Source organism: Hoplias malabaricus, chromosome Y, assembly GCF_029633855.1.
Source record: "Hoplias malabaricus isolate fHopMal1 chromosome Y, fHopMal1.hap1, whole genome shotgun sequence".
Taxonomy (NCBI): domain Eukaryota; kingdom Metazoa; phylum Chordata; class Actinopteri; order Characiformes; family Erythrinidae; genus Hoplias; species Hoplias malabaricus.
The window spans coordinates 39,516,503-39,544,424 of NC_089820.1; the positions used below are offsets into that span (position 1 = coordinate 39,516,503).

Below are 27,922 nucleotides of genomic sequence, written 5' to 3' on the forward strand. Positions count from 1 at the left end.
GAAGGAACAAAACATAGTAAGTGCACTACACAGCATCTAGTAAGTGCTAGAAAGAGGTTAAGTGCAGTATAAGTGCAATACAGTCTGTTATGGTGCGCACTTAGGTGGATCATAAAGAGATGGGTCTTCATGCTGCATTTGAAAACCAAGAGAGTCCCCTGTTCATAAAACCAGTGGAAGTTCATTTCACCATTTGGGCGCCAGGACTGAGAAGAGTCTTGATGCTAGTCTTCCATGTGTCTTGGCAAATGGCGGGTCCAGTCGAGCTGTACTTAAAGCTCGAAGGGCTATTATTATTATTATTATTATTATTATTATTATTATTACTATTATTGTACTGTAGCATAATGACACTTAATTGGTGATAACTTAAAATTCAATCTATAGTTTGATCAGAGGAGGATGGATCCCCTTTGTGAGTCTTGGTTTCTTCCTCCAGCCTCGAGGGAGTTTTTCCTAGCCACTGTCACCTTCGGCTGCTCGCATTTGGCTTTGATTTAAATGTTCTGTTCTGATACTAAATATGTGAATCTGCTTTGTGACAACGTCAGTTGTAAAAGGCGCTATATAAATAAATTTGATCTGATTTGATATGATTTGATTAAACCTGATGCGATCAGCTACAGGAAGCCAGTGAAGAGAGTGCAGCAGTAAAGTGACGTGGGTGAGATTAGGAAGATTATGCATTCTGGATCAGCTGAAGGGGCCTGATGGCCTGCAGAGGAAGAGCAGAGTTGCAGTAGTCAAGCCTAGAAATGACTAGAACTGGACTAGCACCTGGGCAGCCTATTGAGAAAGAAAGGGTTGAACCTGATGGATGTTGTACAGCAGAAATCTGCATGACCGAGTCAGGTTCGCAATATGGGTTGCGAACGATAACTGGCCATCCAGAAACACACCAAGGGTCCTTGCATCTTCGGGCAGAGCAATCAAGGAGTTCTCAAATGAGATAGTAAAATCTTGGTGAGGACCGGCTGTTCCAGGGATGAACAGCAGCTCAGTCTTGCTAGGATTGAGGTTCAGGTGGTGAGCTGTCATCCAAGAATAAATGTTACTCAGATATGACAAGATGTGACTGGAAACATGAGTGTCAGAAGGTGGGAAGGAAAGCATTAGTTGAGTGTCATCAGCATTACAGTGGTAAGAGAAACCATGAGAGGTAATTATATCACCAAAAGAATGGGCATATAGTGAAAAGAGAAGACCTAGCACAGAGCCTTGAGGGACACCCATGGAAAGCCTGCATGGAGTGGAAGTAGATCCATTCCATGTTACCTAGTAAGAGCGATGCTTCAGATAAGACTCAAACCATTTCCAAGCCAAAGCAGTGATTCTGATGTTGCACAGGACCAACAGGAGGATCCTGTGGTCGACTGTGTCAAAAGTTGCAGAAAGGTCCAGAAGAATCAGAACCGATGACAGTTTAGCTGATTTTGCTGCCTGGAGCTCCTCAGTAACTGTTACAATGGCAGTTTCAGTTGAGTGCGCCGGTTTGAAGCCAGACTGGTTTGGGTCCTGGAGCTGGTTGTGGTTAAGTAAGAGGCACAATTGATACTGCATGTTCAATAATTTTATAGAGGAAAGGAAGGAGTGATACCGGTCTGTAGTTACTGAAGTCAGAGGAGTTCAGAATGGGCTTCTTCAGGATGGGAACTCCCCTGGCAGTCTTGAAGGCCGATGGAACTTGACCCAAAGACAAGGAACTGTTTATGAGCATTGTGATGAAGGGCAGAATGTCCATGGAGATTGACTGGAGCAGGTTCGATGGGATGGGGTCCAGTGGGCAGGTGGTTGGCTTGCTGGATTTGAGTAGCTGTAGAATGTCATCTGTGGAAAGAGAGGAAAAGCAGTTTAAAGAATTTACAGCTTGAGAACAATTGGAGGGAGAGGGGACAGAGGGAAAAGACTGGCAGATTTTATTAACCTTCTCCTCAAAGAAGGTGGCAAAATCTTCTGGGGTGAGGGAAGAAGGTGGTGGGGGAGGGGGGGAGGAGATATGTTCAGACACGTTACAGTTTTATTCACACATAAACCAAAAGGAATGGTAGATTTTTATAATTTTGTGGAGTAAAAATTAAGATATTTGTGGGTGAGTGTTCTGAGAGTTGAAAACCTGAGTGAGAGGGAGAGAAGGGGCTTTTTTGAGCCGCATGGGTGTAACAAGGTTGGGAGGAGTTGCTTGTAGTTGTTTAGGGCCACTGGCGACAAAGATAGAGAGTTGTGATGACAGCTATCCGGGTCTGGGTAGGGCTACGGTGTAGAAGCAGGGGCTGTTTTTGTGGTGATTTGTTTGGAAGGCAATTGCAGTGAATTGTGTTGTGGTCCCTTGTGGGGTGGTAACTAAGTTTGTAGTGGATAGACCACTAGAAGATTGTTGGGAGTGGGTTTCTCTGGCTGCTGACTGTGGGAATTGCCCTTGTACATGATCTTCTTCCTCTTGTGAATATTTTAAATTATAAAGTGAATTATATTCCATGCCTTTGTGTAGTTGTTTTGGTCTCTTTCCAGACCGTACTAGATTAACATATGTGGTGGCATTCATTCATTCATTTTCTGTAACCGTGGGTCCGTAGTCTAACCGGAATCACTGGGAGTGAAGCAGGAACACACCCTGTATGGGGAGCCAGTCTTTCACAGATGGTAAATGCAAAAAGTGAATAAAAAGGAGGTTAGTGAATCCACAAATGAACTGCTTTTAATAAACTGGTGCATGACTGAGCACCATTGAAAACTACAAAGGGGAAACATTAATGAACTGAGATGTCCTGACTTGGCAGTTATGCTGTGATGGTGCCGTTCCAGTGGCATAGAGGGAAAATACAGAGGAAGTGAGAAATGGAAGGGTAATCTAGAGGGATGACAGGTGAGGCAAAATAACAAGCCCTAAATGCGGAGCAGACTGTCAGCACTGCAGTAACAGCATTGAAAAGAGAAGACAGCTTGTCACAAAAAAGCAAGCCCTGTGAGACAGAATCTGTATGGTTCTGAGGAGTGTGGTGGCAGGGTAGAAAGTTAACTCAAGGATAGTAGACATGCCTACATAGTGTAAAGCAGGTGCCAGAAGAAAAGGGTGAATTGAATTTGAGGAAGACATCCAGGAGAGAGTTTGCATCAAGTGCCTGGGGGCTGGTCCACACCATCGCTTGAGGAAAGAGCATGAGCTGGAAATTAGGGACTGGGAGCAATGTGGCTGCAAAGAGGTGAGGTCAGGTTTAAGGCCCACAGCAGATGGAGGAGAGAATGCGATGGCAGGGTGCTGTGTGGCCACTAGGGTAGAGATACAGACAAAGATCCTAAACTGCACTAGCTGGAAAATTAGAAGCTGGGAGCAGCCTGGCTGCCAAGAAGACAGTATAGGATGAAAGTCCACAGCAGTATCTGAGGACAGGGTCAGGGCTGTAAAAGTAGAGTCTAAGAGCAGCGCAGCCGCAAAGGAAAGGTTGGGCAGAATTTCTGCGGTAGAAGGAAGTGCAAGCTGCAAAGCTTGTGCTGGGAGCAGTGCAGCTGCGAGGCAGAGAGTCAGAAACAAAGGTCCACAGCAGGAGAGAGTGTGAGCTGTACAGTAGCCGCAGGGCACTGCAAAGTTGTGAGAGGGGAGGGCACAAGGTTGAAGGTCCACAGCATCGTTTGAAGAGACAGCGCAATCTGCGAAGTTGGAGGCAGGGGGTGGTGTAGCCACAAAGCGAGGGGTTGGGAGGAATTTGCGGAAACGTTCTCTGTTAGCTGAAAAGGAGCTCTTTGAGAAGGGGGCAGGTCTACCATAATGAGGAGGCATGTCTGCCTCTGACTCTGGTATTTACTGCAAAGACTCTGGCATCAAATGACAACATGGCAGACAATTTTAGCTTAATTTCTATAGAATGAAAGGAAATGGAGGCACGCCATTCATGTTTTTTACAGTCATTGGTAAATAGTGTATGTTTGGCAACCACACTAAAACTATCTTTAAACCTAACTCTATACCTAATCAAAAACTTATCAAAAAGCAGTGTTTTGACAAAACTTTTTTGCTGCCTTCTTTGGGCTCCATGTCTTTTAAGGCCTATTTACACTGAAATCACACAAGTATATTAATGGTGTCTTTCATGATTTCAGCAATGGAGTCTGGTGTACTGCAACACTGTCAAATTTTGAATTAGAACCTCTTTTTATTTTTTTATGCATTTTACATATGCTTTAAAACGAGGCCGACCAATTAATGTGCCATTGTTATGTTAAAAGACAAAACAAATGAGCGGGAAGAGTGCAGCTGAACAGCTCGTCTTGTTTGTAGCAGAACATAAAAGTTGAAAGAGCAAACAAAACCCTAACTACAACAATGTGGCAGATAAAGAATATAGTTTTTTTTTCTTAATTAGAGGAGCAAAACTGCTGAACTCCTCGTGTTGTTCTGTAGACTTCAGACTACAGAATTCAGTGTGTGTCCTTTAGTTGAAACGCTTAAATTAAAATGATAATTTCACTACATTTTGAGACCAAAAAAAATACATCAGACCTGGTGTGAAAGTTTAGTTAAGATGGGATAGTATGTCAGAGGGGAAAAAAACAACTGTTCATGATCCCTTCATGATCTAGATAAATTGTTTTGAGGAGAGCAGTGGCTCCCTGGACTGAAGATGAAGTCTTTATATATTTGACTGCTGACAATTTTCTTATTCTTATTTCAAAACATGAACTGTGAGATTGGTCAAGGCCTGTGATAAGTTAATTCTCACAGAAACAAATGTGTGATAAGATCAGACTTCATTGAAAATATATGTACAGTACTGTACTTTGGTATCCAGTCTGCATTTAAGAAAATGCTAGTGTTGATAATATTATACACCACTAAATAACCATAACTTAACATTATGCAAATAAATATGGTGGGCGGCAGCAGGTAGTGTCGCAGTCACACAGCTCCAGGGGCCTTGAGGTTGTGGGTTCGATGACTGTCTGTGAGGAGTTGGTGTGTTCTCCCCGTGTCCGCGTGGGTTTCCTCCGGGTGCTCCGGTTTCCTCCCACAGTCCAAAAACACATGTTGCAGGTGGATTGGTGACTTAAAAAGTGTCTGTAGGTGTGTGTGTGTGTGTGTGTGTGTGTGTGTGTGTGTGTGTGTGTGTGTATATGTGTGTTGCCCTGTGAAGGACTGGCACCCACTCCAGGGTGTATTCCGGTCTTGCACCCAATGATTCCAGGTAGGCTCTGGACCCACCGCGACCCTGAATTGGATAAGCGGTTACAGATAATGAATGAATGAACTTAGAGCATGGATTGTTGAACAAGTCTGAACAAAATAGTTATAAAAAAATAAACATAAAATGAAACCCTACAGAACTAAACTTAGCACAAAAAGGAAGGAAATTTGTGCTTGGTAGATTATTTCTTTGTTGTAACAATGCTTTTAACAATACACAATTTTATTTATTTATTTATTTATTTATTTATTTATTTATTTGGGTTTTTTTTTGAGACAGTTAAAGTTGTCTCAGTTTAACAATGTGTTTACTTTACGATTATGGGGAAATGATTTTCTCTGGCATGTTTATGTTCAGAAGCTCTGCATCTTTTAAAGTGCAACTTTAAAAGAGGGGGGAAAAAGATTTTTTTTTTGTTTTTGTTTTTTTTAAATGGGTCTGATCCTCCACTACTTTTGTACAATTCAAACCATTTTTATTCAGTTTTATTCACTGTAAATTTCTGAATTACCACAGAAATTTACCAGAGTTGTGTATGTGTGTTTAGAAATGAGTACAAAATAAAATAATGAATAATTAAATATTAAGCAGTAAATAAACATGCATAGATGCTGAGGTATTCATTCCAGCCTCTAACAGTTTTACACCTCTTTTTAAAGAAATACTGAAGAAACTCCACCTTACAAACCACCTGAAGGGGGAGGAGAAAGCCAGAGTTATTTAACTCTCCTCCCTAAGTCAAACACACAAACCTGGGTTTGTGTTTATGCATGAGAAGGAAGCCATGTCTGGATCATTGTCCATTTTAGCCAAGAATCGAGCCCATGCTGCGGGTTTGGGCAGCAGCACCAATGCTGTCAAGTACCAGAACCAGGACTTTGAGGCTCTGAGGAACAAATGCCTGACAAGTAATCAGCTCTTTTGTGATCCCACATTCCCTGCAGCACCAGAGTCTCTGGGCTTCAGGGAGCTGGGACCGAAATCTTACTATACCAGAGGGGTGCAATGGAAAAGACCCAAAGTAAGTGCCCATAAATTTGAATTTGTTAAGTGACATAAATTTTAATTTTTATAATGAAAGTTTAAAAATATTTACCTCTTTTAAAGGTATATTTACACTGTTTGTAACTTTAGTGACAATAATGTACCTCTACTGTACCTTTTTTTCTGAGTGTATAACACTTTACTAATGGTTTAATTATTACCCTCAATCTAACCCTTTAATCTAATGCCATTGAAAATGTTGTCCTGTGAAGGACTGGCACACCCTCCTGGGTGTATTCCTGGTAGGCTCCGGACCTCTGGCACCTGCTTTACACCGCGACCCTGAACTAGATAAGCAGCTACAGATGAATGAATGAACGAATTAATAAATTGAAAATGATTTATTATTCTCACAAAACCACAGCTTTGCAATTTTAACTGAGGAAGTAATGTCTGTGTTGAAGGCACTATTATGCTTACGTTGTTTTGCAGGAACTGGTCTCTGACCCCAAGTTTATCATCGGTGGGGCCACAAGAATGGATATTTGTCAAGGAAATATTGGTAAGTGTGTATCAAATGTCATTACCAGTTTAATCACATTTTTGTCTTCCCTAAAACATGTTTGAATGTACAGTGGATGTGTTTTGTCTCAACACCATTTAAAAGTGATTATTATGGGCTCACAATACACAGAATAGTGTTAGCCCCATTATCAGGAGATCAAAAGTTTGATCCCTGGGGATGCCACAACTTTCTGATGTCAGGAGTCCATTTGAGTTTAACGGTCCCTCCCCACAGTGTACACAGTTACAGTGTAAACAGGGAGTTGTAGACAGCTGGAGATCAGTAGAGGAAAATCACTGGATATTTTTTATTATATTTTAAGAAAGAAATGTTAGTGTCGCTGTCACACACCTCCAGGGACCTGGAGGTTGTGGGTTCAAGTCCCACTCCAGGTGACTGTCTGTGAGGAGTTTGGTGTGTTTTCCCTGTGTTTGTGTGGGTTTCCTCCGGGTGCTCCGGTTTCCTCCCATGGTCTAAAACCAAACAATGGTAGGTGGACTGGCGACTCAAAACTGTGTGCAAGTGAATGTGTGTATGCTGCCCTGTGAAGGACTGGTGCACGCTCCAGGGTGTATTCCCTTGCGCCCAATGATTCCAGGTAGGCTCTGGACCCACCGCGACCCTGAACAGGATAAGCGGTTACAGATAATGACTGAATAAATGAATGAATGTTGAATTCATGTCATGCAGTGAAAAGCTCATACACAGGATGGTGTCAACGTGACTAAATGAAATACAGTACACACTGAATTTCATTTACAGGAACACGAGGTTCCTGGGCTTTGGCTCCCCCTACCTTTACTTTTGGGAAATCTAGTCAAACCTTGCCGTGTAATGGGACTGATATTAAAAATTAACTGACATAGTTTTACATGGTTGCAAATTCAAACACTTTTCTTTTTATTTACAAAGACTGAAAAAATTAGTGTGAGATTTATGTTCACCCTAGCCAACTCAACCACCAGTAGAAAAATAGCAAAAAAAGATTTCCGGAAACAATGTCCAAATTTGATGCTCAAAATCACTCAGTTCCACAGGGCTTTAGTGAAACAAATAAAAAAATATAGACAGCTGTATTAAAACCAAAAAGAAATGTTATCACTTTCCAATCATAACCTGCTAAAGATTTGGGGACAGGCAGGAAAAACCTAGCAGAACTGATTCCTTTAATTTAGGACAAATGCTCATTCATGATAAAGTAAAAGAACAAATAAAGACACTCATTCTTCAGGTTAAGGAAGGTGCACTTTTGATGGTGTGCTTTTTCAGACATGAGTGTATTTTGGAAAATGGTACAGGTGAAAAAAACAAAAAAACAAAACAAAACACAACACAACATTATATGGCCAAGGGGTCTCATTCCCCATTCCACCAAAAATTGGGGAGTTTTTTTAGTTTTTTTTTAAATAAGGTACAATAATGTTCTCTAATTAAAGGTACATATATGTACCCTTGGGAGTACCTCCACAGTGACAGCAAAAGATACCATCACTGTGACAGTTTTTCTGACAGTGTAGAGCATTTAACGTGTGCTGCACCATTCACATTGTTCTATTTATTTTGATTCAGGCTGCATTTTATAAACTAAGACAGTGCATATTCTGTCACTATAATTAATACAATATTTTAGGAAGTAACTCCATCTTTAAAATCCATTTATTATTAAATAATTATGCTATATAAAACCACGTCAAAACAAGGCTAAAAAAATAGTCAATTATATCATTAATAAGGTACACTATATTGACAAAACTACTGGGTCAATTACACCTACAGGAGATATGACATCTCATTCTAAATTCAAGGGCATTACTACGGAGTTGGTTCACCTTTGCAGGGCAAGTTTATTCATAGAGCATCTTTTATATACGATTTATATAAGATTTTGGAGTGGACATGTCTGTGAAAATGTTTGCCAATTAATCCAGAAGTGCATTTGTTAGGCCAAATGCTTATGTTGGACATTCCATAGGTATTTGGGATTAAGGTCAGGGCCCTGTAGGCCAACCAATTTCTTATACACCAAACTCACTTGCTTTGTGCAATGGGGCACAGTCATTCTGGAGCAGACAAGTATATTCCCAAACTGCTTCCACAAATTTGGAGACAAACAATTGTCCAAAATGTCTTGTGTTGTTGAATCTCTACCTTCAATTAACTTTGCAGTTGGCACGGTATTGTCAGGTTGGTAACATTCTCCTGGCATCTGACTCGTCCAGCTTATACCTAAGCTGATATTGTGAGCTTACAGAGTTTTCTCCCCTATTAAGTCATCATTAGTCCAACCTATTCTCCTAATTACATCATGCTGAGAGGGTGAAGGTAGCATATGCTTATACATGGTTCTTGTTACTGTTACTATAGTAATATTTATATGTGCAAAACTTCTGTAGTTGTGAGGAAATATTTTCTTAATTTTTATCTTTGCAGGTGACTGCTGGCTGCTGGCGGCCATTGCCTCCCTCACTTTAAACGGAGACATTCTGGCTCATGTGATTTATCCTGATCAGAGCTTTTCCAAGGATTATGCTGGAATATTTCACTTTCGGGTCAGATTTTCCTCTTTTATTGTACACCTCAAAAACTGAATTTGTCTTGTCTTCTTGTGCCAGCATTAAAAAGAGGTTTTGTTGTGAGTAACTTGCAATGATTTTAGGGGCGTGTCTTTAACCAGTCTTCCGCATATAGAGCAGCCGAAGAAGACTGATCATTGGTTATGTTTGTGAGTAATCTGCTGTGTGACTTCTTGCAGGAGAGGGCAAAATTGTAACAATAGTATTATATATTGTATTTCCAGGCTTCAATGTTACCTCTCTCTCTCCACAGCTGTGGCAGTACGGGCAGTGGGTGGAAGTGGTCATAGATGACTTGCTGCCCGTTAAAAATGGCAAGCTGATGTTTGTTCAGTCAGTTGACCAAAATGAATTCTGGAGTGCACTGCTGGAGAAAGCCTATGCAAAGTAAGTGTGTGTGGTATAGTTCACTACAACGTATATATATATATATATATATATATATATATATATATATATATATATATATATATATATATATATATATATATATATATATATATATAAAACTTGGTGGTACCTTCAAGGTGACATATTCTGTACTTTTAATCATGGATCCTTATTAATCTGTCCCCATACGTCCCATTTCATCTCCAGGATTTATATAATTTTATTTTACACCATTCTATAATGAAAGATTACAAATATTCACCCCTTCTTTTGCAGAAGACAACGTAATGTACCTTTAGGGAACGCAACTAAACTTTAAAAACCACTGGTACATTTACACTGTTTGTACATTTAATGACAATGATGCACCTGTGATGCATCTTTCTTTCTGAGAGTTTTTTTGCTTTAACATGTGGTTATGAAGTTTATACTAGAGCATTGCTTTAATTGTAGTCCTGACTGCACCATGTCACTATAACAGTGGCCTGGTACGCTGCTACTTCAGTAAAGATACATTTACCTTCTATAAAAGAAGCAGAAAAAATAACCTCAGGAAATATTTATACTGTATGAAATGATGTGTGTAAATACCCCACCACATCTTGTGGAAAATAAGTTTTTTGTGTTATTTCTCAAGTAAGCTGCTGGTCAAAGTTGCATTAACAGGTGTTTTACAAAGTGCAACACAATCCTAGAAGAAAATTCAAAATGCTACTCAGAAACACAATGCTTCTGGCAGACTATGTTATTAATTAAGATTAACAGTTATACAATATAAAAATAATACACTATAGACATATAAACTGATTAGTAATGATTAATGACAATTATTATTGACAAAAGATATTCATCTTAAAAAGAATCAAGACAGGTATTGGGCCAGAAGCATTCTAAAAAGAAAAGGTAATTTAGATACCTGAATGTATGTATGTAAAACATACATTATTGGTCAATAAAGTAACAAACCTTTTAAAGGTACAAAAGTGGTCTTAAAGTTGGGTTTATTTCCCTAAAGGTACATTAAATTCTCTTAGCCAGAAAGAGATGTGAATAAGTTTTCATTAAAAACTGTGTGAATTAAACATACATAATATAGGTCCTGGAGATTAAACTGGCCATATAAAATCAACACTGTTTTAAAATCTAGTTATAATAGAATAAGGTACAATTATGTTACCTAGTTAAAGGTACAAAATATGTAACCTTGAGTAACAGTTTATAGTTAATCATATTTATTGTGTATTTTAGTGTGGATTGCTACATTTTTTTCAGGCTTTAAACCAGTATGACTGAGACAGTGTATTTCATTGCTTATCAGGGTGAATGGCAGTTACGAGGCTCTGAAAGGAGGTCAGGCTATTGAAGGCTTTGAGGACTTCACTGGGGGAATTGCAGAAAATTACAAACTCAGCGAAGCTCCACCCAATTTGTATAATATCATGAAACAGGCCCTGCGTCGAGGATCTCTGCTGAGCACTTTTATATATGTAAGTAGCTAATAAAAAGAGCCTTAATTATAGGCTTATAATTTCTCCTGCCTCTCCATCATAGCACTAGACGGGTTATTGTAAGAGAGCAAAGATGAGGTTAAACAGAGCAAACTAACACAAGCAGCATGCAGAAACATATATACTGATTAAATATGTTGACAAGTAGAACATAAGAAAAAAGAAAACAGCTATAAAATGGGAAAATTACTATAAACCCAGGTTTCTGCTTCTTGCTTGCAGTCTTGGGCTCTCACACTGAACTTAGCATTAGTTCAATTAAATTAATGTCTGAACATTTAAGCAGTCACAGACATAGGAATTCATAGCTAGGTCAAAAATCAACCTTATTTTGGAACCTAAGTAAGAATGTTATTTAGAACTTTTCTTTTCAATTAAGTTAATATGGCTCCTCAGGGCCCTGAATGTAAATTTACTAATAATTTCTTATGAATATGTTCCAAAAGTCTAATATATGCTGTACTATTGGTCCTAAAAAGTTAATATATTGTCCAGTCACAAGGCTCACATCACTATGTTGTATTAAAACCTCTTTTTCAAACCCTAAAGTTCTCTGGAAATACAACTGCAATTGAAAAGTAAAAATTTAAAAACCCATCTTCTCCTATACACCAAACTCACTTGCTTTGTGCAATGGGGCACAGTCATTCAGGAGCAGACAAGTATATTCCCAAACTGCTTCCACAAATTTGGAGACAAACAATTGTCCAAAATGTCTTGTGTTGTTGAATCTCTACCTTCAATAAACTTTGCAGTTGGCACGGTGTTGTCAGGTTGGTAACATTCTCCTGGCATCTGACTCGTCTAGCTTATACCTAAGCTGATATTGTGAACTTAGAATTTTCTCCCCTATTAAGACATCATCAGTTCAACCTGTTCTCCTAATTACATCATGCTGAGAGGGTGAAGATACTGAAACTTTACAAGTAAAAATGTAAAAACCCATCTTCTGTCTCAAAGCAATGGTAAACAAAATTTTGTTCAGCAGTGACAGAAGGCTGTCAGTAACATATGTTCATTAAGACCATAATCACAGAGTTCTCTGAGAGATCTAATGAGTGCACTTTGACCATTTTTCCAGGGACATTAAATAGTTTGTAATAAAGTTTGCATGTATTGCTAATTGCTTAACTGTGCAATATAGTTCTCCTGTCAGTTTCTCAAACTCCTTTATTCAGCATTTCCTTTCATTTGTTCCATGTCTGTAGCTCAGTATACATCATACACAATCTTGTCATACAGTATTATAATAAGGGAAAGAAAATTTGATATCAAACGTTAAATATTTAATGCTCCAATGTGTTGCATTTTTGAACAGGGAAACTTTAATGAAATGGAGGCGAAAACCGAAGACAAGCTTGTGAAGTTACATGCCTACTCCATTACTGCAGCAGAAGAGGTCAGGCACGCACACACAGTACATGAATAGACAAATATTAAATTGATCTAAATTAGGTAAAATTAAAAGTTATACAGAATTTGTGTTTAAACAGGACACAGGTCAACCTTGCAAAGTATTCAAGGGGTTTTAAACTCCATTTCCATCTCCATGAATATACCATTTCAGACATTTTTCTGGAGGGCATGCACCTGGTTCAGAAAAGGTTCCTGGGTGTTTTACCTACTGTTAAACACACAGTTAAAAAAAAAGTCAAATGTTTTAGTGAGAGAAGTGAGAATCACTATTCTCCCTATTACTGGTCAGAGGAGCGTCTGTTTTTTGTAGCTGTCATTTTTTAGGTAAAAAAATTTTCCTTTAAGAGCAGCTGAACAATTTGAATTTCTGAGGAGCAACATAAATATATTATATCTATTATATATATGTATTAATATCTGCTGGTCAAAACTGGTATAACAAGCTAAGTGTTAGCCATTATATTTTTTACCCTTCAGGTAAAACTATGGGGAAAAATAATTTTGCGAAATTTGTTTATGCTTTTAATGGCTAAAAATGTAAAAAGTAATGCTATACATTTTTTCAACTGTTTTTGTGGTGTATAACAGGCATGAAAAAAGTGGAACTTAGTCTCCGGAACATGCATTACACTTTTATCTTCATTGTGCCCAAAAGGGCTTTCCTATTTGAAACAAGGCAAAGACAGAGCATAGCGTGACAGTAAACCAGCCCCTCCACCACATATACAGACACACACTTAGACTTGTTTAAAACCACATCAGTGCCACTAAACAATATGTATTGTTTTCCGATGCTAAGCAGAGGTGATAATTTAGTTTGAGTTCCCTAGTTTATACACCCTTTTTGTATAAGGAAATTATTCTGAATGTTGGTTGAATGCTGGTGCCATGTGGACCCAGATGGATATCAAATCAGCATGCCTGTTGTGAAGATGAGAAACATATATAATGTCTGTATGGGAGTTTCTTTTTTCCTTTTCATTTCATTCTATTAATTATTCTTAATATTTAGGAGAGTCGTCCTTACCACTGCAAGTTCCCTAATGAACACTCATCCAACATATATTTACTGAAAAAAAGCTGTGAAATTACGTAGTATTCATGGTAATTCTGAATGAGGTCACTATAATTTGAACTTTTTGGAATCCTTAGGAAGTGATGGTTCATGTTGCAGGTTCATGTTGATGGAAATGTGGTGCAGTTGCTGCGTATCAGGAACCCCTGGGGAAATACAGAATGGAATGGAGCATGGAGTGATAAGTGAGTTTGACAGTCAACTACACAGTAACTGAGTCATTGCAATGAAGAATAATACATTTTCATTTTTACTAAATATCTCCTATTTTCCTTCTATATATTTGACTGTATTTTTCAGTTTAAACAAATGCTAATCATGAAAAAGTCTATCTGCACTACTAAGACCAGACAATTAAACAGTACTACAAAAAAATGAAAAAGCTGATATGTTTGTTTTTTTTGCAAGGTCTCAAATAACATGAGTGGTTTCCCAGACAGGGATTAAGCCTAGCCCAAAATCAATTCCCAATTGACAGGTTGCTTTAATCTCGGAATGCTTTTAAGTGGTGTGGGATGGCGGAGTGACAGGTAAAGCCTGATATGGATGAGCATTTACAGAAAATGAAACACCTGTCATTTTAGTGTGGGCGGTTTCATGGCTAAATTGGACCAGCCTGGTGGCCAATCTTCATTAATTGAACATTGCACCAGTAAGACCATGTGCATCCAATGGTTCAAACATTGTATCCTGAAGGCGGTGCTGTGTATCAGGATGAAAAATGCACCAATACACACAGCAAGACAGTGAAAGATTGGTTTGATGAACATGAAAGTGAAGTTGAACATCTCCCATGGCCTGCACAGTCACCAGATCTAAATATTATTGAGCCACTTTGGGGTGTTTTGGAGGAGCGAGTCAGGAAATGTTTTCCTCCACCAGCATCATGTAGTGACCTGGCCAATATCCTGCAAGAAGAATGGCTTAAAATCCCTCTGACCACTGTGCAGGACTTGTATATGTCATTCCCAAGACGAATTGACGCTGTATTGGCCGCAAAAGAGGCCCTACACCATACTAATAAATTATTGTGGTCTAACACCAGGTGTTTCAGTTTCATTGTCCAACCCCTGTATATATAATATATTTATATTATATAATATAATTTAATTTATATATATATATATATATATATATATATAATTTGACATAATTTTGTATTATGATGTATAAAACTTGTATATCCTTGATGAGAAATAAGTTACTCAGTCGCTCATTTTTATCAAAAGACTCCATAAAATGGCATTATTAAGTGTTTGGTTGTTTACTGACAGTGTCTTGATTCAAATTCTGAGAAAATAATTATTTGAAGTAAGGAATTACAGTTTGTATCATACAAAGGGTAACGTTGTTTCATATTCACCTGTTAGAAACAGCAATTCAAACAAAGAGCGCATTGGTTAATATATAGTTATATTGAGCTAATCAAAAATGCATAAAAATACTGTACCTGTGTTAATTTAAAAGATATCCTGTGTTGGCTTCCCCCACTGGTGCAAAATGTTTGGAATTAGACTCTTTTTCAGGAAATCTACTCCTGTTTGTTATTGTTGCTTTTACTTACATTATAATCGCTGAAGATCTTCATATCTTCTTTTTTAGTTCTGAGGAGTGGAATCTTATTCTGCCTCTGGAGAAGGCCAGACTTAATTACTGTGCAGAAGATGGAGAGTTCTGGTGAGTCATTTAACTGCCACTGTCCATTACCATTATACAGTTTACCTTCAGGAAAAGTGAACTTGGTATCCTTTAGTACTTTTGAGTATGTGTACACGTTTACCCTCTCCTCTGGAAAAGTGAATGCAGTATAAGCTGTTTATTTTTTTATTTTTTTTTTTATTTTTTTTTTTTTTTGGGTGCCTTTGAAGATACACTACTGTAACAGTACATGCAGTGTGTGTGGTCTACATGGGATTGAGGATCAGCTTTGCTATTTTTGTATCATATCTAATTATGTTAGCCAAGATTATGCTTCAGTATATATTTTACCCATTATATGCAAGTTTCTCAACTTTAGCTTTGAATATTCACATTTTATTCCCATTAATTCCCATGGTAAATGTCACAACTTTGAAAATCCATAGAATTTTGCAACCCTAGTTAGGGTACTGCCCTACCTGGTGGAAATTAGTTGTCTATGTATATTTACTTCTGAATATAATTTTTTAATAATAACTTATTTAAAGTAAAAGTACGTTACAGATGTAAACTAATAAGTAATATATAAAATACATTGAGAAAAGGGAACTATGTCTCCGTTAGCTGTGTTGGTGCAGCAGGTGACAATTCAAGCACCCAACAATGGCTGGCACAACTGGCACAGACAGTCACTAACCACTGCTTAGACAAAATCCACAAATCTGACACCTAAATGCCGCTTCAGCTATCACCCCATTGTCAGCTGGTGGGGGAGTAAGGACACCTGACAGTTTTAGACGATAATGATGAATGTGTTTACTCTTGGGACAAGATTCCTGCTTCCTCCAAATTCAATAAAATCTCTTCCCCAAAATCTTTCATTCATTGTCTGTAACCGCTCATCTAGTTCAGGGTTGTGGAGGGTCCAGAGCATATCCAGAATCACTGGGCGCAAAGCAGGAACACACCCAGGAGGAGGAGCCAGTCCCTCACAGCATGACACATACTCACACATTCACTCACTATTGACACTTAAGTCACCAATCCACCTACAAATGTGTGTTTTTGGACCATGGGAGGAAATCGGAGCACCCAGAGAAAACCCACTTGGACACAGGGAGAACACACCAAACTCCTCACAGACCTGGAGCAGGGCTCTAACCCACAACCTCCAGGTCCGTGGAGCTGTGTGATAATCACCATGCTGCCCTCATATTTAACATAGTTTTACTAATACTACAACAGTTTAAGTGTCATCCTTGTCCGGGTGACCCAGCTGTACAGATTTTACTTTACTTTTACTTGCTCTTTCTAAAACAGCTCATAAACAGTTGTCTACAGTTTATTGCTCATCATGCAACATTGTAGGGGAATTAGAATTATTTACAAATGATTCCCCATTCTACTACTGCCAGAATATTTTCACAGTATTATATACAAAACAGGTATAGAAATCCAGTTAAATATGTAATCATATTCTGTAGCTTTGACTGTAATAATTATGTTGCAAAATTGAATGATGGAAGTGTGGCACTAAAGAATAATAGAATTGTCAGGATCGCAGAGGAGGAGACACTTGCTAAAACACAGTGAACTTTTATTTAAACAAAAGATAACAAAACAGACTTCGACAGAAAGACAACACACAGGGAGCTAAACAGACTAAATATGAACACAGAGCTAAACAGACTAAACCTCAACACGGAGAGTTAAACAGACTAAACCGTACTGACAGAATGAGAGAAGCACAAGGAAGGAGCAGACTGACAAACAAAAGGGAAGAGAAGCGATTCAAGGAACAGACGAGACAGACAGACTAGAGAGAATGAAACGAGGAGAGAGCAAACTGAAGCGAGGACCAGATGGGACAAAACAAGGAACAGGATCAAGTGACAGACAGACTGGAATGAGCAAAACGAAAGGTGGAAACGACAACAGTGAACCAGGGGAGACAGAAAGACTAGACTGAGCAACATGACAAGAGAGTAAACGAATAAACGACCAGAGGAAGCGAGATAAGGGGGCTTAAATACACTACATAGACTAGACACACCTGAGACAGATAACGAGAGGGCAGGATTACAAATAAGACACTGACAAGGAGGAGGGAAAAAAGGTGGGACAAGGGCGGAGACATGAACAACAACAAACAATGCCATGTGCTAAGTGAGCACATGGCAGGTAAAACAGACAGGACAGGACAAGGGCGTGACAGGAATAATATATGTTCTCAAAGTTCGCTATGATTGTATGATTGAGAGATTAATATGAATAGTTAAGCCAAAATGAAATTTATATTAATGTTATACAAAGCTATTAACATTCAATAGGTTGCTATTCTGAGAAGAAAAAAAATATGAATAAAGTGAATAAGAAGAAACAAAGTGAAACTCCCAAAATGATACTGGTGATAGACAAGGGGTTGCTCTGTTTAATGACAATATAGGCATTATGAGAATTCTTTGAGAAATCCATATCAGTAGGAATACAGTATGACTTTATGAGAAAATTATAAGTACAATTTTGCCAAAATCATACAATTGATAGCCAAGAGGTCCCTCTGTTTAATGACAGTGGAAATGTATTTATATTGGGTACAGTAAAATTTAATGTGTATTTTTACCATTTTATTTAATTTTACCATTCAAAACCAATTTATGGGCCGGTCAAATATAAATGTTAAAAAAAGTGTCGTGACTGAAATCGCAAGTCAGACCACACCTTAAACATCTTATGCTGTGATCCTTGAATATGCTGGCTCGCCCTCAAAGACCTTAAGCCTATCCAAAATCAACACCTTTGTAATAAGTCATGTCTTTCATGTCTTTCATAGGATGGCTTATTCAGACTTTAAGGAGCAGTACTCAGAGGTGGAGATCTGTAATCTGACTCCTGACGCTGCCAGCAGAGTCAGTGCTACTCAGTGGACCCATCATCAGTTTGAGGGCAGCTGGACAATTGGCTGTACCGCTGGTGGCTCTGAAAATAACACAGGTGCTTTTACATGACACTACATAAACAGGACACTTCAGTGGTTAAACTGAGAGGAAACCAAAAATAAAAATCTCAGGTTGTGCTCTTGACATCAGTTTTTTAGGTTGCAGAACCAAGAAAAAAAATAAGAGATGCTAGATGGTTTTCAAACCTTTAAGACAAATTTCCACCCATTATCAAACCAAAACCTCCAGGTACCACCTAGTCTTACCACTGAAACATATGCCTCTGGTACAGAGGAAGAACCTGGGGTGCACAAGTCTATGCATGTTCTACACAATATTCTCAAAATTAATTACTAAAATATATAGAAAGAATACAAAAAACTAGGCTACACATTTATGAGAACATATAAAAATGTATGGGAAATAAGCGTTTTGAAAAAATTAAAACGAGAATTCAATAAACCTTACCCATATCAGTAATAATGTTGAAGAGATTTCAGTGCCTTCAGGTCTCAGGTTCATATTTATGAACAATTCTCAAGTTTCTCTTCATTTTATACCAAACTGCTGTTACTTTGTTTACATTTGGGATTCTCCCACATCTCCCTGTCAGACACTTTCTGGAAAAACCCATTGTACAGGATCACCCTGCTGGAGGAAGGTGATGATACTGTGGATGGCAACATCCTAGTGGCTCTGATGCAGAAGAACCGTCGATCCTTACACAAGGAGGGCCAGGGATTATACCAGATTGGTTTTTCTATCTATAAGGTCAGAGGTTGAAAATTTCAGGGTGAAAACAGGGTGAGTCAGAAGTCACAGAACACAACTTTATTTCAGAAAAGAATGTGAAAATGACATCTGAATACCCTAGCAAGTAAATGGTGGGGAACCTATCTTTTCAGTCTATGTTGGGAACATGGCTGCCATCTTGAAATCTGCCATATTGGATCAAGGGCAAGTTTTTGCAATGGGAAAATGGTCATGTAGCATATCAAGGTTTGTTTTAAAATCGATTACCCCAATGGTTCTTTTGGTTTAAATGTGGGTTTGTCAACCCAGAAAATTAAACACTTTTTTGTTTGTTACATGCTTGTTTCAGGCTCGTTACAGGCTCAACTAGACCCTAAATGCTCAGCGTTACAATGCAGGGTACAGTGTTCCCAACTTTCCCTTGATACAGTATGGCAGATTACCAGGTGACCACCTTGTTCTGGACATAACATAAAAGATAGGCCCCCTCACTCATTACTTGCTGGTGCATTCAGATGTCATCTTTCCTTTCATTTCTGAAATAAAAGGGTGTTCTGCAACACCTTTTGACACATCCTGTAGTCTGGGAAATGATCTAATTATCCTCACTTTTTACTCATTAAGGTTGTCTAATGTAATTATGCATTTGTAGTATTTTGCAGTTTTTGTGATATGTGTATCTTTTGCTTTTTTTCAGGTCCCAGAGGAGGTAAATGTCTTCTGAGCTGCGTTCATAAGAAGTACATAAAGTTGTAGCCCATTGTTTAATACACTTTGCGATAGGCTTCCAGACTTTCATCAGTAGTGACTTTCTGACCTGTCTGATTATGACTGACTAATGGACCACCCACATCCCAGCAGCAACACTGCTGCGACTGACACCCACAAAAACACACAATACCGTTCTACTGAGAATGGGTTATGAGGGAAATAACATTTGGACATCAGAAAATACTGTATAAATTACATTCAAACTTTTAAAACTTAACAATCCTAGAATTACTTGCAATGACTAATATAGCTGCAGTGCGATTAAAATTGTGAGCTAGTACACATGAAATAAATTTGGAGTCAGTGAATCAATGGGTCTGTATTTTAGGTGGAGTTATAGCTAAAGAATTTATGAAGTGAATTATTAGTTTAGCATGATAGTGTGTTTATATAAGAGGTGGAGGTTGTTGAGCTCTATCAACAATACACAGGGTGAAGTTGAATTCGAGTCATTGTTGCTCAGGGGAATTGGGTTTCAGTCTCTGATGGAAATGCACTGGTGGAACTTAGTGTGAGTTTAATGTTACCGAATTGAGTAAAATATTTTACAGCACAACATTGTATAAAGGCAGAATTGTACTGGTACTTAAGCTGCCTTCCAGTTACTATAAATTGTAAAAGATTTTATGGTGCCCATGGATTTGTTTTACCATACTTCTCTGCCATAGCTGTATGGAACACAATGTTTACAATGGAAGGATGAGGTTTACCTGGGGCTCCCTTGCTCTGAGAGGTCTGGGATCTTCAGAAGCCAGCGAGAAGTGAGTGCACGATACCGCCTGCCTCCTGGAGATTATATAATCGTCCCCTCCACCTTGGAAGCTGAGCAAGAAGCCAACTTCATCCTCAGGGTCTTCACCGAAAAACAGTCTGATATAAAGTAAGCAATTTTTTTACTAATTAATTTATTCATGTATTTATATACACATATCAATCATAACATTTTGACCACCTCCTTGTTTCTACACTCAAGGTCCATTCTTTCAGCTCCACTGACGAGACTGGATAACTGTACTACATATTTTTTTCTGCATACAATTTTTGCTTCCTTTCACCTTGATCTTCAATGGTCAGGGCCCTCAAAAAACAGGTATTATTAGGGTGTTGGATCAGTGTGTGTTGCACGGATAAAAGTGGATCAGACACTGCAGTGCTGCTGGAGTTTATAAAGCCCTCAGTGTCAAAGCTGGACTTAGTCCACCAACCAAATATATCCAGCCAACAGCATCCTGTGTCCACTAATTAAGGACTAGAGGACGACCAACACAATCTGTGCAGCAAGAGATGAGCTACTGTCTCTAACTTTACATCTGCATGGTGGACCAATAAAGGTAGGTGTGCTTAAAAAAGTGGACAGTGGGAGCCCTGCTGTGTCTGATCCAATTGTACCAGTGCCAAACACCACCACCAACAACACTGCAGCTCTGAGAATGATCCTGCTCTGTGAGGGTCCTCTGGGTGTCATGTCCATTGAAGAACAGGTTGAAAGGGAGCATGCAAAGTATGCACAGCATGTGGTGGACAACAGTCTGTAATTGTAGAACTACAAAGTACTTTTGTAGGGTCAGTGAAGCTGAAAGAATGGACCATGAGTGTAGAAACAAGCAGGTGATCATTGTTGTGGTTGATCAGAGTATATACAGTGGTAAACATTTGTTACATTGCTAGACACATATAGCGTACTTTCAGATCAGAGCCAAAATACAAGAAGCAACATCTGTTTAACATGTTATCATGGTATTGTCTGATGTGTTCGTCTAATTTTTATGTCAATACGAAACCTGATTTTGATGACTGCTCTGATATTACCTGTCTCACTGTTGGTGGGCATTACTGTTTAAATTGTCTAATGCGCCTCAAAAAATTGAAACATTGCAATGGTCTCACATCTTTCTCATATGTTTTAGAGACGTTGACAATGAGGTGTCTTTCGTTCTGAATGATGAGGTAAGAACCAAGGTTAAAAAGGGCTTCCTTTAAGCTACATTCTAAGATTTGTTTGTAGAAGTGATGGGACATTTCATACTGAGGTCATAGCCATTACTCCTCCACTTATGTACACCAATGATTATCTTTTGTATATATACACATGCCATTCATAGGGGCGATATTTTTTTATTTGTGGTCTTCTAGATACAGGAAACTGAGGCAGGAGTAGAGTGGGAGTATCTAACCTAATTTCAGGATGTTTCCTAGGGTTAGGTGAATTTAAATGATCAGAATTAATCTATGACAAATAGTCCTGAAAATGTGGCACCTTATAAAAATTGTTGAATTTGGAGTAGGTTGGGGTAAATTGATAACAGTGGATAAATTGACCACAAAACTGAAGCAGTATCAAACCCAAAACACTGTGAAATGTAAAAGATAATTTAATAATTAATTTGCCTTTTGCTAATAATCATATTTATCCTAAACTTAGACTAACAAAATTAAGTTCTTTTTTTTACTTATTATTATTATTATTATTATTATTATTATTATTTAATTTTCCACATATCTGAAAAAATTAACCAATGTCCCCAATTTTTAGATGCCTTGCTAAAAGCATGTCCTAAAAGACTTCAATCCGTGGATTTTTCCTGCTGGTTGTGGGAATCAAACCAGCAAGCTTCCGCTCCCAAGCCTGCATTTCTAAACATCCTAATCTTGATTCATACATATCTTAAGAGACAGATAGCCTATACAAAGTAGATTTGGAGTTTAGCAGAAAATCATGTCCTTTAATTTCAGTGCAACTCTTGTGGTACCTTCTTAGCTAGTAGATGTATTAGTCTATTAATAATACTCTATGCATCCCCAGCATGAAATAGGCTGACTTTTGTGAGCCCATATAAAGGAAAAAAAACTAGAAATTTCTCATCCAACCCTTCTCAGATTTGATGCTGTTAATTTATATTTTGTAATCATATTTTGCAGAGAGAGATCACTGCGCAAGATATTGACGACTCATTTAAAAACTTGTTTGCTCAAATATCAGGACAGGTAAGAAGGATTCATAGTGTGTTTTACTAAGTTGATTCTGCTGTGCATCCATTTTGTAACTCTCTCTCGTTCTCTAGGATAAGGTGGTGTCAGCAGATGAATTAAGGGGCTTTCTGAACATTTATATAACCCGCAGTAAGCCATATCAGTTCTGCCTGTTTCATTAGTGGTATATAGTGCTACTTGCAACAGCAGCATTCTTCTAAATATGATAAAATGTTTAAATACATTTATTTATATTTAGTATATTATTGCAGATTTAGTATTATCAAGAAAAATAATAAAAAACAATGAGCTAGATTAGTGTAGCTAAACTGAGTATGAGACAGGACTATATTTAACAGGAATGATGTTGGAATCACAGCTAAAATATATGTAATTGTGTGTACTCAACTCTCTTGTGTTTTCAGTCCAAGGATTAAAAACAGATGGTTTCACTTTGGAGACCTGCAGATATATGGTGGATCTTTTTGACGTATCCTTTTTTACATATACAACCAACCAATAATATGCCACTAAAGCAGTTTTTACATTAGAGATTATTTCCTTAAAACAATTTAAACACTCTGAAAAAGACGCTGTACCTTATTATTATTATTATTAACCTTATTATTTAACCTTATTGTTGATAAAACTAGAAAAGAGTGTAAATGTACATTTAGGGCTTTTTAAGTCCAGTTGTGTTCCTGAAAAGTGTATTACATTCTCTTCTCCAGAAGGAGAGGTGAATATATGTAAGATTTTATTATAGAACTGTGTACAATAAAAGAATATAAAAGACCTGGAGATTAAATGGGGCATATGCAATCAGCACAATTAAAAAATGGATAGAATATGGTATAATTAGGTTCCCTACTTGAAGGTACTGAAATGTTTCCTTAAGGGTACCACCAAAGAGACAGCTATAGTTTTTACAGTGATAGTTTTTCTTAGTGTATGGATATAACATTTCCAGAGCTCATTTCAGATTGTCTGAAAGACGATGAAAATACATGCTGCTGCCAGAGGAATCACAGAATCTTGTAGTGTATTTTACAAACAAATCTCAACTTTTCTGGTTTGTAAAAACACCGCTAAACCTGTTGGGTACCTGTGCATTCTGCAGTTGTGGTGGTTAAGCATCATGTAGCCTGGTGTGTTCACACTGTGCTGATCAGAAAGATGTTACAAAATCTTATACTTGGGGTTTTGAGTGTTAGTTTTAAATTTAGTTCTTAACCAAAAAGATGGCTACTAAATATCTTTGACTTTCGGGGAACCTCAGGATGATGGCAGTGCTTGTCTGGACTTGGTGGAATTCCAAATTCTGTGGAATAAAATCAAGAATTGGCTGGTAAGACCTACTTTACTCCTAATCCTTTAGTCCACAGCTTGTGCTTTCTGACTTATGAATGTCTTGGTCTACATTCTTTTTTCTTTGTAGGACATTTTCCTAAAGTTTGATCTGGATAAGTCAGGCAACATGAACTCCTATGAGATGCGTCTGGCCTTGGAAGCAGCTGGTAAGATGACCAGTCTTTATAGTGATAAAATATTTATTATGGTTGCACCCTGCTGCTTTAGCAGTGGCACAACTATATTGTTCTTCTTCTACTTCTTCTGCTGTTTCTGCGTCTTCTTATTAAGCTAATCCTTGTTCGGTTAACTAGTTATGTTTGTAACCCTGTGTTATTTGTATAATAGAAATGGCATTCTTGAAGCTGAAACATGTATGGCCTTTGATGCTCTTTGTAATGAAACACAATAGAGAAACCTGCATATCAATTTCAATCAAAGAAGAATGTTGACATGCTGTTAATACATTAAAGGTGACGTTCATAATTTTAAAAATACTTTTTATAAAATTCAGAGGATGTTTCCACACCATTTCCTAGTTCTCCAGGCTGTTTGTGCTCTGAAAACCTGTTTAATGTGTTTATGAATCCCTAGTGTCAGTAAACAGTTAAACACAAGGGCTCAGTCAGATATGCTAGGCTTTCCCTCTCCCTGCTCATGGCAGAGAAAGTGCATCTGGAGGTATCAATAGCCTTCCAAACTTTGCAAATCATGAAAAAAGATAAGGATATTTCTTTATTCTTCCATAGGTGGGTAAAATTGACCTAGTTTTGCTGTTTCAGATTACTTAAAGGAGACCCCTACTGTGTGAATATAAACGCAGATAGAAAGTGCTAGAAAATTAAACTCGATTTACAAATTAGTTTCTGTGGTAATTAAACAGTGGATAAAACTCACACACAAGTTAAACTGCAGCCACGTACAGAAAAATATTTGTGTTGTTAAAACATACAGCAAAATATATCGTTCCACCTTAAAAGTTGTGGAGTTTCTGAATTTAAACAGCCTATAGAGACGAACTCTTCCCCAGAATCATCATCATTTCCTTAATAGTGATAATATATATATATCAAATGCTTTTAATGTTTTTTTTCTTTTGGCCTGTCAAACAATATGTAGTTAAAGTTGCCTCTTTGCCAAATGTACTTTTACACAAATAGAGGAACACTTTTAAGATGGAACAATAAATACAAATAAGAAGCTAATTTTATTCACTATTATTTCTATTTCTTACTATAAATAAGAAGCCTTGCTCTATTTCAATCCTGAGGTGCCTTGCATGAAGTTACATGTTTCCCATTAGTGTAAATCTTTTAACTGTTGAAGTATGTTCTGTCTGGTGTACAATTTTCAAGCAAAATGTAGCTCTTATATATCAGTATCAGTGAGGTAGCTGGTTAACACTGTTGGAAATCTTTCTTAGAGGATGCAGGTGTGTGATACATCAGTTAGCAGCGATGTGGAAAACTGGACGTAATAAAATGAGAGCAAGAGCCTAAAGTCATGGACAGACACAACACATTTCAGCAAGTTTTCTGGAGTCTTAATGAAACATCTGTGACATGCATTTGCTTTTCAGTTCTTGTTCATGGTTGATAAGGGCTGTTTTAGTGTTAAATTACCTGAACTATTTAGTGTTTCACAGGATTTTTACTGCCTTTTTTAATGACTGATTGACAAGCAGAGAGGTACAGTAATGCCCCTCTAAATCCTGTGTGCCCCTGTACATGTAGTCTAGAAATGCCCCACATGATGATTTACACATCAATGCACTACTTTTATTTATAGTTTATGTATATTCCAACTATTTCGGAACTGGGGTTTGCATGAAATTAATTATCGAAAGCAGTACATAGATTTTGAAGTTCATGTTGGTGAATCAATGTATTCCTTTTTATAAATGGAAATAAAAAGGTTTAGTGTCAAATAAGAATATTCACAAATAAACACCAAAAAATGAATCCATCTTTTTAAATCATTTGGCTGGAACTGTACTTTTGTACATTTTGTTAGGCTTTACACCCAATAATATGGTGAACCAGTTACTGGTGGCCCGATATGCTAACAACGGAGTCGTCGACTTCAACAACTTTGTCTCTTGTCTGGTCAAACTGGAGACCAATCTGAGTCAGTATCTGCTCCTGTTATTTTACTACTTTTGTCTTTTATTTGTCTGTATAATCTGTTTCATGTCCTAATGGCTTTTCAAACCCAATCTCCCCACACAGAAACCTTTAAGCAACTTGATAGAGATGGGACTGGATATGTTAAACTTAACCTTGCTGAGGTGAGATATTTTGTGACCTCTAGGTAGATCCGACTCAAGGCACCCCAGAAAGCCCATATTTAACTCTAATACAAACATTGTTGTCAAATGTTTGCAGACATTATTTTGCCCATAGTTGTTTCCTCTGAAATCAAGAAAGAGATATTTAGGCTAGTCTATTAGATAAATATTTTTAGGCTTCAATTCATTCATTCATTATCTGTAACCGCTTATCCAATTCAGGGTCGCGGTGGATCCAGGTGTGTGTAAATATGTGTATACATATATAAAGATATTAGTCACCATAAAATTGCAATGTGTGGAAAATCAAAAATAATTTTTTTTTTTTGGATTTTCAGTGGCTGCAACTGACCTGCGGTTGAATTTTGAATCAGCAGCGAGTTCACATCTTGTCCACAAGAGTAGATGGCTATTATAACACCTGGAGCAGCCTTAACAATCCAGTAGCTTTCTCACCTTTCTTTTTCTTTAATATCAACTCTGATGACGTCTGTTTGATTGCACATACATTGCTTAACCCAGTTTAAATTAACACATATCCTAAAGCCCAGGGGTCACCACTCTTATCCACAAAGAGCTGGTGTGGCTGTAGGTATTCATTCCAAACAAACAGAACTTAACTCTTTAGAGACTAGACTAGTGGATTAAACCAGTAGAATCAAGTGTGCACCGCTTAACTGGAATGAAAACCTGCAGCCACACTGGCCCTTTGTGGATAAAATTGGAGACACAGGAAAGCCTATCTACTTGGGGCTATGCAAATTGTACAAAGTAGAAACCCCCATTCTGGAAAAGCTGTGATATTTTGTAAAATGCAGTGACTCTTGAACTGCAAAAATAGTGCAAAGATTATGTTCTCACTGAGCCTCTTGATTGTATTTTGGAAACAGAAATACACTGATCAACTAAAAGAAAGTAAGGAAATGTGTGTTTGGTAGATTATTTCTTTGTTGTGACAATGCTTCTTGACAATAAAGTTTATAATGCTGGAAAGCCTGTTAATTTCTTTTAAATGGTACCACATTTGTAAGGACCATGCATTTGTGAGATGAGCAGTCAAGGTATGTGGGTTTCACCCATGAAAAATGTACAAATCCAAATCCAGTGAGTGGACATGGTTTAAAAATTCCAGATTACCAAAGAGGGTTTGTTTACCCTTAATCTAAGGCTCTGCATTACTTCAAGAATCAACTAATCCAGCATGGTCTGTTTTTGCTACTAAATCTGTGTGCCTTAAATATTCTTATATACAAAATGAAATGTGTTTTTAAACTCATACTGGATGCCTTATAAAGATTATATAGACTGATATTTTTGTGAACTTTGGTACCAGCATAAAGTTTATATCCATTCGATAACAGCCATTCTCAGCACGTCCAGAAAAAAGACACTGAGGCTGAGTTGAGTATGTCACAAATGATCTTGAATCAGTTAGGTCCAACAATGTGGGGATATTTACAGCTAGAGAAATGGCTTATGGACTCAAATAAAACATTTGAATATTATTAAATTAATGTCCTGTTTAT

At 37.7% G+C, this 27,922-nt stretch overlaps 1 protein-coding gene across 1 annotated transcript; it reads left to right on the top strand.

Annotated features, from left to right (window-relative positions):
• LOC136678428 (calpain-1 catalytic subunit-like) lies at window positions 1–27,904 on the top strand. The gene is made up of 22 exons (XM_066656481.1): window positions 1–16; window positions 5,837–6,198; window positions 6,654–6,723; window positions 9,157–9,275; window positions 9,553–9,686; window positions 11,008–11,176; window positions 12,516–12,596; window positions 13,788–13,873; window positions 15,291–15,365; window positions 18,160–18,320; window positions 18,879–19,036; window positions 19,716–19,727; window positions 20,458–20,669; window positions 21,697–21,736; window positions 22,709–22,774; window positions 22,852–22,909; window positions 23,185–23,249; window positions 24,039–24,107; window positions 24,198–24,276; window positions 26,123–26,236; window positions 26,338–26,396; window positions 26,735–27,904. The coding sequence occupies exons 2-22, from the start codon at window positions 5,944–5,946 to the stop codon at window positions 26,756–26,758; spliced, it is 2,106 nt and encodes a 701-aa protein (XP_066512578.1). The 5' UTR covers window positions 1–16; window positions 5,837–5,943; the 3' UTR covers window positions 26,759–27,904.
• Window positions 27,905–27,922: the final 18 nt, after the last annotated feature.

Excerpts from the sequence above, each read along its gene's own strand:
- LOC136678428 (XM_066656481.1), top strand. The coding sequence starts at position 5,944 with ATGCATGAGAAGGAAGCCATGTCTGGATCATTGTCCATTTTAGCCAAG. Across the intron at positions 9,687-11,007 it reads CTGGAGAAAGCCTATGCAAA|GGTGAATGGCAGTTACGAGG; the intron begins GTAAGTGTGTGT and ends ATTGCTTATCAG. Across the intron at positions 20,670-21,696 it reads GAAAAACAGTCTGATATAAA|AGACGTTGACAATGAGGTGT; the intron begins GTAAGCAATTTT and ends CATATGTTTTAG.